Genomic DNA, 16,741 nt, shown 5'->3' with positions numbered 1-16,741 from the left:
TACAACAAATGTATTCCCATGTCTTTGTGTTGACTGTTAAAAGTGACTGATTTCGCTATCCACTTAAAATAGTACCCGGGATTCCACTGAAAGTAACCTTTCTGAGGCAAGGAATTTACTTAATCATCCACTAGGAACCTCTAAGTGGCTTGCTGTAAATAAGTGCTTGGCTGTCTATGGCTCCCAGGGTAACTATATGTGAGTGTTAAGTTGGGGGATAATGCAGGAGGCAGAAAACCCTTAAAGAAGCTATGTAAAGAGAGCTTCCAACCCCATCTGTAGTATTGGCTTTTGGTTTTAAAATAAATTCTCTCTTCCCAGCCCCAAGTGGGCAGGACAGCTGCCAGCATAGAGTAATTCAGCTATAGATTTTCTTCTGAGAAAGGCAGCATTCATAAATTAGGTGACCTTTATGCAGATTGACAAAGTGTGTTGATGAACTTCAAGTGACAATTTAAACAAGTATTGGGTGTTCGAAGTGCTTGTATTTCGTAAGAAACCAACATAAAGGATGGAATCTTTTTAAAGTCTTTAAATTAAATAGCCATTTAAATGAAAATAGAGGTCAGCCATAGGTTCCCAGGATAAATGAAAATGTGTATCTTTTGTGATTTTTTCACACTCATGTGATTTTAAAATATTGTTATTCTTTGGAAATAAAATTTGCATGTAAATGGCATTGTTGTCAATTTATGTCTAATTCCTTAGAATAAGTGATAAGTATTGCCTGATGTGAATAAACAGAGCTTCTGGTTTTCAAAAAAAAATTTAATAATATATTCTGTATGCTATCCAAATATTTTTTTGCTTTGCTAATGTGGATCTGTGACAAATGGTCAGCTTGTGCTAAAAAATACGTGGTTCAGCTGGGGTACAGAAGGATTGTGTGTTTTGAATAGGGGAAAAAATTGATACAGTGCTACGTGGTATTTATTCCCAAGCATTTGCTTTCAGGAGAAACACCATATAGTTATCCAAAACCTTAAAAGTATTAAAAGGGTTTGGGGAGGCAGGAAAATAATTTTTCTGTTCCTATGGCCTTAGGAATCAGTTACTCAGAGGGCCTATAGGATGCTCTTGTTACAAAAACTACAGAAAATTGTGTTCAAGACAGGATCTGAGTTAGAAGCAAGAATGAAGCAGAGGCTGGAACTGAAGAGTGACTAGGAGACCCAGGCTTGAAGCTCTATCTGTAATTGCTTCTATTAGATGGGCCTGAGTCTGAACACCCTGGCAGTATAACTTGTGCTATCAGAGAGGGTTTGCAGAAGCTCCCTCCTTGGGGAAACTTCTTTGATTTTCTTATAACATACCTTGTTCTTTGACTGTTCTGGCTCTTCCTCCTATATACCAATGGTATTTTTTCATGTAACTTATATTGATGTAACTCAAGGTTACAAACTCAAGGTTTGATGGATGATAATTTAAACAATAAAATCTTAACATAAAATCTTTGCATTCTTGGCCTCAGTCATCAGAGAAACTGTACGCATACATTAAACTTAGGTGACCAAGCTAGCTGCTGTTCATTGTACTTGATCACAGTCTAAGCAACAGTGGTGTGGTACTTCTGGGGATCCCAGGCAGTCAGCACAGGGAGTTTTGAGCTTTTTTATGTATAGAAATCTGTTCAGATAATTTCTAGCCTTCGCATCACCACATAGAGCATCAGGGCTGGCTTGAAAGATCAGTTGACCTTTGCATTGGTGGCCACTCTACCAAAATAATCATTGGTGGTTATTTTGCATGTCCTCATGAGTAACATGGCTGTGAAAGAGCTGCTTCTTTGCAAGTTGTGTCAGAGGAAAGCTGGTTCTACCTTGTACTTGAGCATGTACTCTGGAAATGTATTGAGTTGGTATATACATGTAATTAATTGTCAGCTGTATCATAACCATCCAGATGAATAGACAGGACTATAATTACACATTGCCTCAAATACAACATTTTTAATTGCAAAGGCTTCTCGCGGCAGGCTTTAAAATGTTACTGAAGGCTGCTGAATGGCTCTTTTGAGTTTGCTGGCATTGTTCTTGTTTGCATATTTATTTTTTTTGACAAGGAAGTTCCAAGAATTTCTTGAATAAAGAGTTATGTGGCAAAGCAAGTTTGTTTTCAACCAGGATTTGCAGGCAATGGGGAAAAGCCAGTTATGAGGTTTGTCCGATTTCTGGGGAGGGATTAGACTTAGTTCATTAAGCAGAAGTTTTATGACTTCACTGTCTATACAACAAAGGTAATTGGGGCATGAACTTGCTGTAGAATCCTATTTCTGATTTCCTGCTAGTGTAGAGATTTTCCCAGGGATATGAATTATAATCAGGCTTTGGTACCCTTATATATTCATGTTTGTTACTAGAAAGCCCTGCCTTTCTACCCTGGCACAGGATCATCTTATCTCCACGGTAGCTCACAATGGTTAGGTCCTATGCATCAGTCAACAGCAGTCCCATTGCTCTGGAAACAGCATAATGGTCTTTTCTGTGTGAGGATGTTGCACAGCCCCTCTGTGCAAGGGCTTAGCTTCTGACTGCCATTGACAAATTAGCCCTTATATTTTGTAGCGGGATGGTAGTTGGCAAGTTTGCCCCAAACACCTGAATTCATATGAATTTAGCATCGCCCAGCCTTGCAGTTACCTTTTTTTAATACCAGACAGCCTCATCTAGACTGACAGGGATTTCCTGCTTTGCCTGTAGCAGAGAGAAGCCTTGCCACAGTCTTTTAGTTTTGCCAAGCTGTGCTGCATTTGCAATGTGATTTTCTCTGGTTTATTATTCGTCTGATCATAGCAAATTATTTCTTCAGTTTGTTTGATTTAGATTTCTCTTTCCTTAAAAGAGCAGCAGCTGACTGTGTTAGTCAAATCTTCCTATCTTTGGTCTTAATGATTGTATAATGGCCACAGCAGATAAGTGACAAAACATTGAAAATTGGCCTTGTTTCTTTTTAGACATCAGAGACATGTTTATTGACATCTGCATTAATAACAGTGCTGTGCCAGAAATCCTGTAAAACAGTTGCATGCCGCAGAAAATGCTGAAATTGAAAATTAAAGGCACCCCTCCTTTTTTATTTGTATTTTATGAGGTGAATAAAATCGCATGAGAGAAATAATTTTATATGTCCTTTTTAAAGCTGTAGTTTCTTTGCTGTGTTCAGATTTCATCGGGATGGTTATGGAAGAGTTCAAATAATTTCTAATTTCTAGCAAAGATTAAAGATTTATTTCTCCTCTCAGCCTTATCTTTCCTCTTGCATGGATGCCAAAATAAGATCCACTCAATGTGAGCACATGGCTTGATGTACTACACAAATTATTCATCCCCCTATATTTTACACTCATATTTCTATGCTGCCTTTTCTCCGATGAGTAATCTTTAATATATTTTTCTCTTTTTCTCTAGGTCAATGGGAAGGACCTCTCCAAGGCTACTCACGAAGAGGCAGTGGAAGCTTTTCGCAATGCCAAGGAGCCAATTGTGGTTCAGGTTTTACGACGAGCCCCAATTAGCAAAGCTCATAGTAGCTCTCAGGATGTTCGGCTTGTGGATGCCAGCACTCAGACTGACATCACTTTCGAGCACATTATGGCTCTGGCCAAACTAAGGCCTTCCACACCACCAGTTCCTGATATCTGCCCTTTTCTACTTTCAGACAGGTATGGTTTATCTTCTCCTGCTATTTACCTGTGGGATTGAGGCATTACGGTGGTAGGCTTGTAGCCTTCTCTTGAAAAAGTCTACGGAACGCTTTAATGAAACTATAAATGTTGTTGATAACCATTGTCCCATTTGCGCTTCTGTAACGGTTTTCCTAAACTCTGCTCATGAATTAGAGCTACAGGAAGGAATCTTAGCCATGGTTATTTTGTGTTCATATGTTTGTTCATCCAAAGCTAAGCCCTAGTCAGGAAGAAAACCACTTCTGTCTTCCTAAGTGCCTTCTTCAAACCTAGAAAGAGCTGTCTTGTTGTTTTTTGTTCTTCCACATTTCTTACTAAAAAATCAGGGAAAAAAATTATTTAATTTAAAAGTACCCTTAGCAAAAGCAAAGAAATTAAAAAAAAATAGAGATCAGAAGTACAATTCCACCTGTCCTACAACAAATGATATGGATTAAATTATCCCTCAGTTGAATTCTTTGAAACTGAATTGAATGCAAACCCTAGCAGGTGGTGCTTATACAAAAATAGGGAGTAGGCTTCTTCCTCTTTGGACTCCACCTCATGAGTAACATCATCTAGTGGTTGACCCTTGCCTTCTGACTGTAGCCAGCAAAAATATGATAGCCCTAGACCTTTCCCACTGACTTCCTGGCATGCCACGCATCTCTGCAGAATTGATGCTAATGGAGAACAAACCACTTTTGATTTCGATGTAGCTCCATTTTTAGAACTTCTAGGTAGGCTGGGTGGATGATTTCCTCAGAGAGAACTTGCAAGCCTGACTGAGCCTACAACTTACTGCTGCACAGCTAAGAAAATGATACATGTATATTTTTGAGTTGTTACCGGATATTACTGAACTGTGTGCTGCTGTGATTGAAGTTCCCATGCCCTCAGCATGGGGCAAAGTTTCCTGCCTCTGCTAAGATAGATCCACCGTGAGTGCTGTGTAGCTGGGATCCAGCCTTGGGTCTAAGGCTGTGCCCAAGTGCACATTGTAAAGACCTCATTCTTTGTGCTCCAAGCCCATTTAACAGTGCGGATTACTGACATTTTTAAGTGTGCAGTTATTCAAATGCACTTCACCACCCTGTTACCACTTTAACAGAAGAGGATAATGCAAGTTGTTTTATGCAAGTTCTTGAACAATTTGTGAGCCTGGTATGGGTTGTAGATTGCAGCCGTTCAAGATGTTATAACCATATAATTAGTGAATTCCCCCAGCCATGATGCAGCACACGAATCTGGAGTTAGGTACATTTATGAGCATAAAGAGTACCAAATTGTCACATTTCAATAGTTTGGCCCAAAAGAGACCCTTTTAAGAAATCACCCTGTGTAAATCTGGCAAAATATGAGCCTAGCAAAACTCAGCTGGAGTATGAGCTTTTGAAAAGAAAACAGCCCGTGCTACTTCTTGGTGCAGTTCCTTTAAGGCTGTCAGGCCCTTCAGAGTAGCGTTCAAGAGATGAGAGAACTACAGAGAAGTTGGGGGCAGAGGGGGGGATATCACTTTTTAATTTAAAAAACCCTATTGTCTCATCTACTGTTGTTGTACTGCTTTGTTCCACATAGCTGCCATTCTCTTCACCCAGTGGAGCATGAATTTTATGAAGGTAATGAGTATCTTTCCAGCCTGCCTGCTGATGCAGATAGAGCAGAGGACTTTGAGTATGAGGTAAGATCACTGGCACACTGCAGCCTCTTTCTGTTATTACAGATATGGTATTTGCACAGCTGATAGCTGGCTCCTCTGAGAAAAATAAGAGTGGGAATACTTAAAAAATCAGCACCAAAGACTGTTTTATTTTGTACCTGTGTAATATCACAGGCTTTACTGGAGTTAGGCTACACACATGAAATGTGAAAGCAGAATTTTGCAGTGGGTGGCTACATACAAGGCCAGGAATCTATATATTAAACATGTTCTGTCTTTGTGCAGTGGAGACTGTAATTCAGATACTTTGCTTTTGCAGTTTTAACACTTTAAAGCAAACCTTTCCAAAATTAAAAATGGTAACTAGAAGCTTAATTGCTTTCTTCCCCCCTAATTTTAAGAATTAATTGGCCTTGTATCTCATGCCTTAGGGATCAGTCTTCCAGATACTTGGGTGTGTGCTTGAGTGTTTGTAAGATCAGGCTGCGACTTTGAAAATTAATATAATTTCTATTACTTTCTCTTTGATATTTGACATTGTAAGTATTGCAATTATAAGAAATTGTGCTCTGTACCATAAATCTCCCTTTGCTGTTAATGCATTGTACTCTCCAGTGACAAGGGTGGATGTGTTTCTGAGTCACTGGAAAATCATTATGTGAGGCTTCCCAAAATGATAATATGTGATTGGTGATGTTGCTCTTAATTAGATTTTCAATTCAATATCTAAATAGTCTTTTTTTCTGCCAGTCATTAGCTCTTCATGTTTTCCACTATCATCCAGTAACAAAATATTTGTAGGGGCAGGCATATGAAGCAGATGGTTCTTTTTATTATTAAACAGCGCCGAGTCTTTGCATAAGTTCAAGTTACTGTATTTTAAATAAGAGTGATTATAAATAATTAAATATCTTTAATACAAGATTAAAAATATCCTATCCTCTTGTTTGCTCTACCTTAAGAAACCTTTTTAAGGGTTTCATATATCTGGTTGACATTTGGAAATGAAATGAATGGCGAAAGCTTTGGCAAATATGCAGTGTGTTCATTTTTATCATGTCTTTAGCAGCTAAGATGCTCTATTGCAAGTTCAGCCCATTGTTCTTTTCTTCTAGCAGCCTGGGGAATCTGAAATTCTTCCCCCAGGAAGCAGAACGATCAAATAACATCTACTTAGTGAATCTCACTCAGAACAAGCAAACTTTTATTTGAACTCCTCAAAAGATCATTGCAAGGGATTAGTGGAATCATCATTTCTTCCCAGTTGGGTTTTGGTGTGATAGGTCACAGCACAAGAGTCTCAGGCCTTAAGTTCTGTTTTGACTCCCCGTATGTAGCGTAATATTAAATTTCTCTGTCAAGTGTGTTTGTTTATGGTACTTCTTCCTTAAATGTAATAGAAACTATTTTCCTAGTAATATTTAAAGACATTATTCATGTAAGCATCTAGAAAGAATGTTAAAAAATAATGGTTAGATAAAAATAATTTTCACCATTTGATGAGAATATTAGTGACATATTAAAATACTAACAGATTTCAAATTTTTAAAGAGTTTACCTGGTGGAATCAAGCCCTCTTTATGACTATTATTACTCCCTAATAATAGCTGACATAAGTATTGTGACAATGGCAAATGCTTGGGCAGGATCTTGTTGCCCGTAATCGCTACTAATCATACCATCATAATAATTAATTTGCTGTCAGCTGTTATTCAGTTGCCCAAGGTGAATTCATTGACTGCAATAAACTGTTTGATATGAAATTTAAATAGGGAAGGAACTGTCTAGCTTCCTTTGAGAAGAATGCTTTCTATTGAATATGAAAGTTTTGAAGGAGAAACAAGATCTCAGAGGCTTTAGCTAGCAGACCTCTAAACTGGAAGACATTCCAAAAATTTAAGCCCGTATGGTAATTTTATGATTTAGTTTACTCATTGGTTATATTATCTGCGATTCAAGGTCCTTATAAGAAGTTATTAACTCCCTTGGTGTAACTAGATAGCTGGAACAATTGAGAGCATTTTTCCCAGAGATATATATCTCCATCCAAAAAAGACTTTCACAGGGAACAGAGTCAAAAGGGATTTACTAGCTGTGGTTGCTGGTCCAGGGGAGAAGCAGCAAGACAGTAAGCAGACCAGAAGCTATGGTCCAATGCTGTCAAGTTCTCTACAACAGTATTGGCTTAGGTGTATCCTGCTGTGACCACTCAGTCCCACCTTTACCTTGATGTTTTCTGGCCTCTTGGTTATGTCAGCATTACTTTTTGTGAAACAGATGTGGGAAGTAATTTAAAAAAAAAAAATATATAAATTTTTAGAAGGGTTGTTTTTAGCCTAGACCCATTGCATAGTCTAATTGCCAGCATAGCTCCACAAGCTGCTGTGCTGTGGTGGCAAGCTCAGGGAAGGAAAAAATGCTTAAGCACTTGGGAAGACAACTATTAAAGTCACCATCTAAGGGTGAAAGCAGCAAGAAAAGATGGTGCAGAAGCTCTGCTTGTGACACTGAGAACTGGGTACCCAGCACTGCAGGCTGGGTACAAGAAGCACAGAGCCTTCTCTGTCTCCTACCATTTGATTTCTTCTGTGTTTAGGAGAAAGAGGTTTATTGTTATTACTGTGCTTTCTGTAGAAGAAGGATTGTATCAGTGCTCCCTGATTTTATCATTGGTTTTTTTTCTTCATAACAACTTTCTGGTGTGAACCTTAGCTAATCACACACAGCAAAAAACCTACTTAGTCTCAGGAGTATGGTCCAGTTTCCAACTGGACCCAGAGTTTCCAGAGTTCCCATTGTACTAAAAGGGTACAGATAAGCAGCTCACAGGTCTCCGTGGCAAACTTAATGCTTTTTAAATGGATTCAAAGCCAAATCTGGAGATTTCAGAAAGGGGTTGAAACAAGTTTGGTTGTTTTTGGGCAAGAAGGCCAGTAGCATCCTGGTTTATATCAGGAATAGTGTGGCCAGCAGGACTAGGGAAGTGATCATCCCCCTGTACTCGGCACTGGTGAGGCCCCATCTCGAGTACTGTGTTCAGTTTTCGGCCCCTCATTACAAGGACATTGAGGTGCTGGAGCATGTCCAGAGGAGGGCAACAAAGCTGGTGAGGGACCTGGAGAACAAGTCTTATGAGGAGCAGCTGAGTGAACTGGTTTAGCCTAGAGAACAGGAGGCTGAAGGGAGACCTTATCACTCCCTACAACTACCTCAAAGGAGATTGTAGTGAGGTGGGGGTTGGTCTCTTCTCCCAAGTCACAGGTGATAGGGCAAGAGGAAACAGCCCCAAGTTTCAGCAGGGGAGGTTCAGACTGGATATTAGGAAAAAATTCTTCACTGAAAGTGTTATCAAGCATTGGAATGGGCTGCCCAGGGAAGTGGTTGAGTCACCATTCCTGGAGGTATTTAAAATGCATGTAGATGTAGTGCTGAGGGACATGGTATAGTGGTAACTTGGCAATGCTAGGTTAACAGTTGGACTTGATGATCTTAAAGGTCTTCTCCAACCAAAAGGAGTCTATGATTCTAAGGTAGTGAGCAGAAAGAGAGCTAAAGCAGCATCTTGTTGTTTCCTAGAAACAGTTTGTAAGCAAAGAATGCATCAGTTCTGAGATGCAAATGCAAAATACACAGCCAAATTAGGAAGTAAGGAAATAAGATGACTAGCAACTGAGGTGCTGTAAACAAGAATGTTTTCCAAGAAAGGGAATGTCCTGGAAAGCTTTGATCAACTTGGAACTCACTTACAGATCTCTGCTGACTTTTAAGTACCTGAGTTACTACCATAAGAAACAAACAGCAGGATCACACACAATAGCCAGCACTGAGGATATGGACCTATGCTTGCCAGTGGATTTGGTAGGATTAGACACTTACAAGACTCTTCTACTCCATTTTTAAGCTAGAAAAACCCAGTGGGTTGTGCTCAGATTGTCGCAGTGCAATAAACTCAAATATGAGCCAATTGTCTTGGAAGGATGAACTCCCTGGGAGGCTCATTAGGCTCCAAACAGTACCATACTTTAAACAAATGGCTGGGAAGAGGACAAAGCTGGGGGATTGCTGATGGCCAACTTGAGCATCCTTATGTTGCTGCTGCAAAACTTGTCCTAAAAGGAATCTGAATTGTTGGTAGATATTGAGACAGGGGTCAGAGCCAGCATCAGTCAGTGTTGGCAGAAAGAGATCAAAAGATTTGCAATTCTGGCATAGCCAGATACCCATGAGGACTTTTAAGATAAAACAGGAATTGACCAATTTGTAAATGTTCAGTTGGACTTGCAGTCAATATCACTGAAAGAGAGCCAAAGAAATTCAGGGCAAATCCACCCAGTCTGGCTGTGGGTAGCTGTTGTGCTGCTGGAATTACATCACGTGATGTTAGAGTGTACATTTCACTGTCTAGTTCTGATGAGGTGAAAGGACTAAAACCATCACAGCCCCCAGTAAATCTGTGTTAAACATGGTTCTGAAATTTATCCCATGGATTTGTCCTTGTAAGAAGAACAGAGGACACTGATGCTGGAGAGGAGTAAATAATCTAATGGATGTGCAATATTTTAGTTACATTTCTGAACCTGCTGTCTAGGAGAGAGAAACAGTGCATGCTTGGTTTGGAACGTTGACTAAATGTACAGAAATTAAGGCAGCAAAGTCAGTTAAGTGGTGGAACAGTGAAAACAATTTTTAAAAAAAAAAAACCCAAAGAATGTTGTAAAGGCAAAGTTGGATGAAAGAAAGCATCACTGATGTCTGGTCCTATATATTCTGTGTGAGGAGACTGCCTTTCAATAAAAGGGGCAGAAGAAAATAAGATGTTGCAAGCACAAGCAGGTCATGTCGTTGAGTCAACAGGTCCTTATCCAAGGGCAGAGAGCTTTGTACCACCTATGTACTGAAGAAGCTTTTGAGCAAAAGGAAAAATGGGAAGTGATTGGTTTCTGCTGTGAGAGCCAGTATGTCTGGGGAATTACAGCTTTTAAAATCCTGTATATGTGAGATAAGAAGAGGTTCTTATTTCTAGCTGAATGCTTCTTACAAACAGCAAAAGCAGACATCCTTGAGAAGGAATAGCAATGGGTCGAGGTAACTTCTTGTTGCATATATGAGGAAGAGTAAGCTGAAGTTTTCTCTCAGAATTGACAGGTTTGTTTTGGAAGGAGATTGGGTGTCAGCTGATGTAGAGAGACCAGCATAATTGTCTAAAAGACTTTCCAGCTCTGGTTCTCAGTTTTAGGCAAAGGCACAAGTGATTGCTTCAGTACAATGATATAGCTTTCAGGAGCCTGAAAAATTCCACGTCAATGGTCTACCATGCCAAGATTAGCATTTTCAGAGTGCAACAGACAGAATGGCAGCCACTGTGTTAACCTGACTGTGTCTGATTACTCCAGCTTTAATGTATGCAAATGCTGACAGATTTGGGCAATATGAATACTAGTACCTGAGAGAAGTTGCTAAGGGTTGAGTTGACCCTATATGAAATTATGAGGTACTCTGATGCTCTTTGCTTAAGGTGTTAGAAACCATTGAGGTTGTTTATTTTACTTTTTTTTCTCAAAAAGTTAGTGCATGTCACTAAATCAACACACAACCATGTGAGGCATGTGCAGGTGAAATCTTTCTGTGGTCAGCTTTTATGAAGCCTTTTGTGTCGAGACAATGAATGGGTCAGAAGTCCTGCAAGAAACAGCAGTCACAAAAGAGTGTAGTAACAGGATCTTGAGAAAAAGCCATGTGAGATTTTTCCCACTTGATGCCTCTGTGAAACCTGGAGGGTGAGCTAGATACTATGCACCTGCTGTTTGGATTCCTTCTATGCTCTGGAAAATAGGATTTCTAGTAGTTAGAAGATTCACATGGAAGAAGCTTGACTCCATCATCAATATCTCTACTAAGCAGAGCAAGAGGGTTGGTTAATACTCTTCAGTTCATTTTCTGCTTTGTACACCCAAAGTACAGATTTTCAGTCAGAATAAGGAAATAAATGTGTGTATATGCGTGTTGAATGTAAATGCTAATTTATGGTTACGCACAGCCATTCATTTAAATGTTTGGATAAGTATTTGGACTCATAAATCTGTTAACTGTAAATGTAGATTAGTCCTTTAAGTGTACCACTGGCCTGATCCCAATGAAATTGCTAACGTTTCGTATTGCCCTGAGCATTTTTGGGTGAGATGCTGTCAGATGTTTTCACAAATGAGTAGAAATGGGCCTTGATGAGAGAAAATCTAGAAAACTTTGGGAGTTAACCATGAGTAAGGCCCGGTGAGACCTCTTCTCTCTGAGTGCTTAAAACTCCCAAAGGGGAGAATTTCATCTTGTTCTCTTCGTTTCTCTTACCATATCTCAGCATTGCAATAGATGCAATGCAGCACTCACGCTCTGCTTTACTCCTCCACTAACACTCCTCCCATCATGGCAAGGGAAAGTTGGTATTTCAGGTGCAAATTCAAATTTCCTATTTCTGTGACATGACACTTTTGAAGTGATTGATTTTATTGGTGTTTTTTTCTGTTCAGAACGAAAGGAGTAATTCTCTTCAGATTAGCAACCTGAGTGAGGCTGTTTATCTGAATAATGTTCCGTGAACGTGTAAGCATTGGTGGGTTGAGGCCCTTGTGGGCCACTAAAGTGTGGTCTCCAGTGACTTTCTGAAAGGCCCACCGCTGTCGTAATAGACCAAGAGAGACCTGCCTGCCCTGTGAATTCATGTTTAAGGCCTTTTCAACACATGGATTATTTAACCAGTAAACCAAACAGATCTGCCTATCTTGTAAATACATATTTAGGGCCTTTTTAACATGAGGATTACTGAGCTGATAGCCTGTAACAGCTCCCTTCAGAGCTGTGATAGCCCGCAAACACCCCTCTGCGCGCATTACAGGCACTTGCAGCAAGGCAATTGGGGCTCCTGCTTCAATTGCTAACACCTGAATAAACAGTTTTTATGGAAACAGCTTCTGTGCACAGGCTGCCAGTGCTTCTGATGGCTGCAGTCAGGCTCTTTTGTTTTGTTACCTGACGAGTGTTTCTGTACAAGGAAGCTAACTCAGAAGACGGATGCATAAGCATCAAAATGGAAAACACTTCTGAGATAAGAGTTTCCCAGAAGTCCCTTACATGTAGAATGGAATTTCTCTGTACAGCTCTTGATTAATGTGTTGTTATTTAATAATATATAGGGTGAGAGAGAGAGAAGTCCTGTTTTGGGCAGGGACTCAAGCCAAGTTTCAGCCATGTTCGGGTAGCATGACAGTGATGTGAAGGAGCAGAACCACTATAATCCCTCTGTGATTTGCTATGAGGTTGTGCTTGTTTCTTCTGTATCTCCTGCTGTGATTGGATTGTTTTTTTCCTGAACTTCTTAAAACTTGGGATGAATCAAAAAAAAGCCTTTAGTGGATAAAATGCACTTTTTGAATTCATCAACTGCCAGATGCAGTTTAAAAGAGAAGGCTTCAAGAAATAAGGTTTCTAGTAGAGACATGGGTGTTGCAGTGTAGGAGAGCTGAAATGGTGGACAAGGTTGTGTCTTCTAATTGTCATTAGACCTGGCTGGTGTGGTAAGAGGAATGTGAAAAGGCTTGCTGGTAAGTGTGGTGTAGAGTTTCAATGGAAAAGCAGATACTTCTCACCTTATAGTGAGCAGATACATGCCTTAATTTACGCAGCTGCTGTTGTGGTGGAGGGACTGATCTGACAGCTCAGAGTGGGCTTAGAAAAACCAGGACTATGTATTATGCTTGTTTTCTGACCATCAGTTCATAACTGCCTGATGGTTATGGCTGAATCATGGATACCCCAATGGTACAGAGGCATTTTACTGACACCATTATTCTGATTTTTATGTGGCAATTCTTAATATTATATAGCATCTGCTGTTAAGAAGTGTCATGAAGGAAATGAACAGGTATGTGTGTGCCTATGACTGGTGGTCTGGGTTGCTTAGGAGAGTCTTTCGGGTTTGTGAGGTCTTGGGGGTGTTGGTTTTTTTTTCATTCCTACCTGTAGTATCATATAAATCCAGACAAAAAGATGGACTGTGTTTTAAAGCTCTTAAAGCCTGTGAGGAAGTCTCCTGGACTAGTAAAGAGGTCATCAGGGTTGTTTCAGTTGGACCAGAGAAAACAATACAATGACTGGGGCTTCTGAAATCCTTTCTTGAGGTTTTTTTCTTTTAACCCAAAAGGAGTTCTGAGCTGCTAACACCTGGCCTGTGATCCAGCTGACTGTCACTACAGACTAAAAATGGAAAAAGTCACAGATAAAACAGAGAAGTGGCATTGGAATATTTTCTCCTGTAATATTCCTGAATAACACTGTGTAATAATTAAAATGAGACTCACTTAGCATGCATTTGTTGTACTGCAGCATAAGATTATTTGTTTCACTAGCATTTTTACTTTTAAAATGCCTGGGGATTTAAGTCAGCATAATTTACTCTGAAGGTGGTGAGGCACTGGAACAGGTTGCCCAGAGAAGTTGTGGATGCCCCATCCCTGGAAGTGTTCAAGGCCAGGCTGGATGGGGCTTTGGGCAACCTGCTCTAGTGGGAGGTGTCCCTGCCCATGGCAGGGGGGGTTGGAACTAAATGATCTTTAAAGTCCCTTCCAACCCGAACCATTCTATGATTTACACATAGACAATAATAAAGATGTAATTTCTCCCCAACTGTGACCAATTGTACACTGTAAATGAGCAAAATAGTGGTAAAAAAGGAGCAGTCCTTTCCTTTTACTTTGTAATCTGTCTTTTAAGAATTGCTCTCCCTTTTCAAATATAAATTAGACTTAAAACCATTCCACTGAGGTTCTTCAGTGTTATTATGTCCTGCCTTGCTGCAGGAATTCACAGGCAGGTGAACTAAGGACAGTCATATTGAGGGACTTGCGAAGTCAGTCAGTGACAGAACTGGCAGTAAAACCCAGGAGCCTTTACTTGTAATGTGTCTCTTTTTTTGGCCATTAAATCACTCTTCTTCCTTGCTAGAGATTGGACGATTTAGATGGAAGAGGATGTCAGGGTAGTTTCTGCCACAGTCGTTTGTTAATTTTGAGTGTGTTACTGTATATCATTACAAAATTCTGACATTCAAAGCAGATGAAGATGCTGTTGTCTCACCTCCCCTAAGTAATGAATATCCCAGTTTAGGGATTTATTAGAATTGTGTCCACAATTACAGCGGATTGTGAGAGTGGGGAGGAAAAAAACCAGAAAGCTGGCACGGGCAAATTTATCAAAGTTATTACCATTTATTGTGTTTTAAAACAGGGGGAAAATATATCAGGTCAGTGTTATTCATTTTGTTTCCTGATTTCATGAAACAAGCACAGGATTACTCCTCACTTCACGTGAAAGCTAATAAAATTTTTTCCTTGTTGTCAGAGCTTATGTTTTACCAGGAAAATGAAGCAAAGTGAGCTTACTTCAGCAGCACTTTGGGCAACATTACAACATATGGTATGTGTTTTTCACTTAGTGAAAGAACAGAAAGGTGCTGGCAATATTTTCATATTTATGGAAGTCTGTCGATTATAAATCTTCTGTTTTGGAGAAATGATTTGTTTAGACAGTTTTTATACTATTATACTACATACCTCCAAATATGATTTACAGTGAAAATGTTTCTAAGGGTTTTATTAATATTATTTTTCATATGCCTTCTGCTTGAAAGTTTGTGTAGTATGTCTTGGAGACATGGAATCTAGCTATACAGACAGAAGATGGGAGAAAAGTAATTTCTTTTATATATTCTTTTAAAATTACCTAAGTCATGTTAACCAGCTTATTATAATGTCACTATTTTAAAGCATAGTATCCTAGGAAATGCAAGAGTATAAGAAGCAAGGGCTGAATCCCCCTAGCAAGAGGGAACCTTTTACAAGAAAATGGACTTTAAACAAGGTTTCAATATTATGCATGCTGGGCCTTCGGAGGAGAAATCAAAAAAAAGCAGGAGAGGTCTTTTCTCTAGAAGTTTGCTTTTTTATTTAATGAGGCAGCTCTTCAAAGAGAATGTGATAGTCATTCCTGGAGGGCATGGTTTGGTGAGCAGGAATACAGGTGAAACTGTATTGTGCATCAAAAAAGCAGATGATGAGTTTGCTTTGTATTTCATCTCATGATTTCATCAATCTATACAAGTATGTTTTTGGGGGTGGAGGACATTTCCATGTGCGACAGAAGTTTGAACAGCTGAAACTCAGCATGGATATGTTGCCCATAGACCTCATTTTGATGCCAGGAAAATAAAAAAGTGGTTTAAAAGTCATTGCCTATCGCTTCATGTGTTTGATTTATAGGCACATGTATGTGATTAAAATTTACATATTTTAACTACACTTATTTTAATATGTATGTATCTCAAAGTAAACAGGAGCATGGATGGGGTAGAATTTTAGCTTAGTGCTTTCACATAATTTCTAATTTTGTAAGCTCAACTTTAAATTTAGCTTTTTCATAGTATTTTCCCTTTACTGTGTCTGAAAGTCATAAGCTGAATTACAGGAAGGTGTATTTCTCACAGCTGTCTGAAACTGAAAAATTATATTTTCAGTTTGCTTTTAATTAATATTCCAAAATAGCCTTCACACAGTTGTAGATCAAGGCTGTCCAAATGTGTGGAATTGTAACTGGTTAGGAGTTTGAATCTACAGCTACATGTTCTGCTGTCCAGATAAATGCTCGCTGCAGCAGATGTTGGCACATCTGTTATGCCTCCCCATTTCGATTGGCTGCCTGGGTGTTTAGAAAGTGCTGATGAGGCAGATAAATCTTCTGACACGTTTCGGGCCCAAAGCAGGCAGGCAGCTGTAATAATGATGTTTACAGAGCCAAGTGCTGGGCAGAAACATTTTGAAATGCAATAAAAATAAGGTATTGTTTTACCTGTGATAGGTGAAATTTCTTGTGAAAAGTAAAAGCTAATTTAGCCAAGTGATCCTCAGCTGATTTGAACTGCAGCTATGACAACCTGTAAACCTCTGGGCTTTGTGTATCTAAGGCTTGTTGGCTGGAAAAAGGTACCTGCTACAGTTCAGAAAGAGGTCTGAGCTATGAAAGGGCTCTTTAATAAACTTAGGAGAGCTGGGAATCAAGTTTAGAAACAGCTGCAACTTTAGTGCTTTTTGGAAAGGGAAGAGGTGTCTGCCAGAGGCTTGAAGTTCTGTTCTTATCATAATTGTTACTTTCAACAGGTTTTCCTCTGCCCTTTGAAACCTATCAGATTTGCTTGTTTTCATACTGTTAGAGTCAAAAAAACTCCAGATTTCGGAGTCTTGTCCTGTGAAGGTCCATGATGTATCAAAACGAGCATTCATGGACAGAGAAGCATGTTATCTGACTGTCTCAAGGGCAGAGTCTGGTTTTCAAGTAATAGAGCTTTTGCAGGTGTTGGATCCCTTCCAGACCTT

The 16,741-nt window shown here is 39.5% G+C and overlaps 1 protein-coding gene across 3 annotated transcripts in view; it reads left to right on the top strand.

Annotated features, from left to right (window-relative positions):
- Positions 1-16,741, top strand: part of PDZRN4 (PDZ domain containing ring finger 4) — a 244,902-nt gene that overhangs the window by 196,290 nt on the left and 31,871 nt on the right. For all 3 annotated transcript variants that reach the window (XM_014963427.1, XM_014963426.1, XM_014963425.1), the window contains 2 exons: positions 3,408-3,661; positions 5,243-5,345. In XM_014963427.1, the coding sequence (XP_014818913.1) occupies positions 3,408-3,661; positions 5,243-5,345 (357 nt within the window). The remainder of the gene's footprint in view (positions 1-3,407; positions 3,662-5,242; positions 5,346-16,741) is intronic.

The sequence above is a fragment of the Calidris pugnax genome, unplaced genomic scaffold, assembly GCF_001431845.1.
Source record: "Calidris pugnax isolate Ruff unplaced genomic scaffold, ASM143184v1 scaffold44, whole genome shotgun sequence".
NCBI lineage: Eukaryota > Metazoa > Chordata > Aves > Charadriiformes > Scolopacidae > Calidris > Calidris pugnax.
The sequence above is the reverse complement of the archived record's forward strand: the minus strand, read 5'-3'. Positions and strand labels throughout refer to the sequence as shown.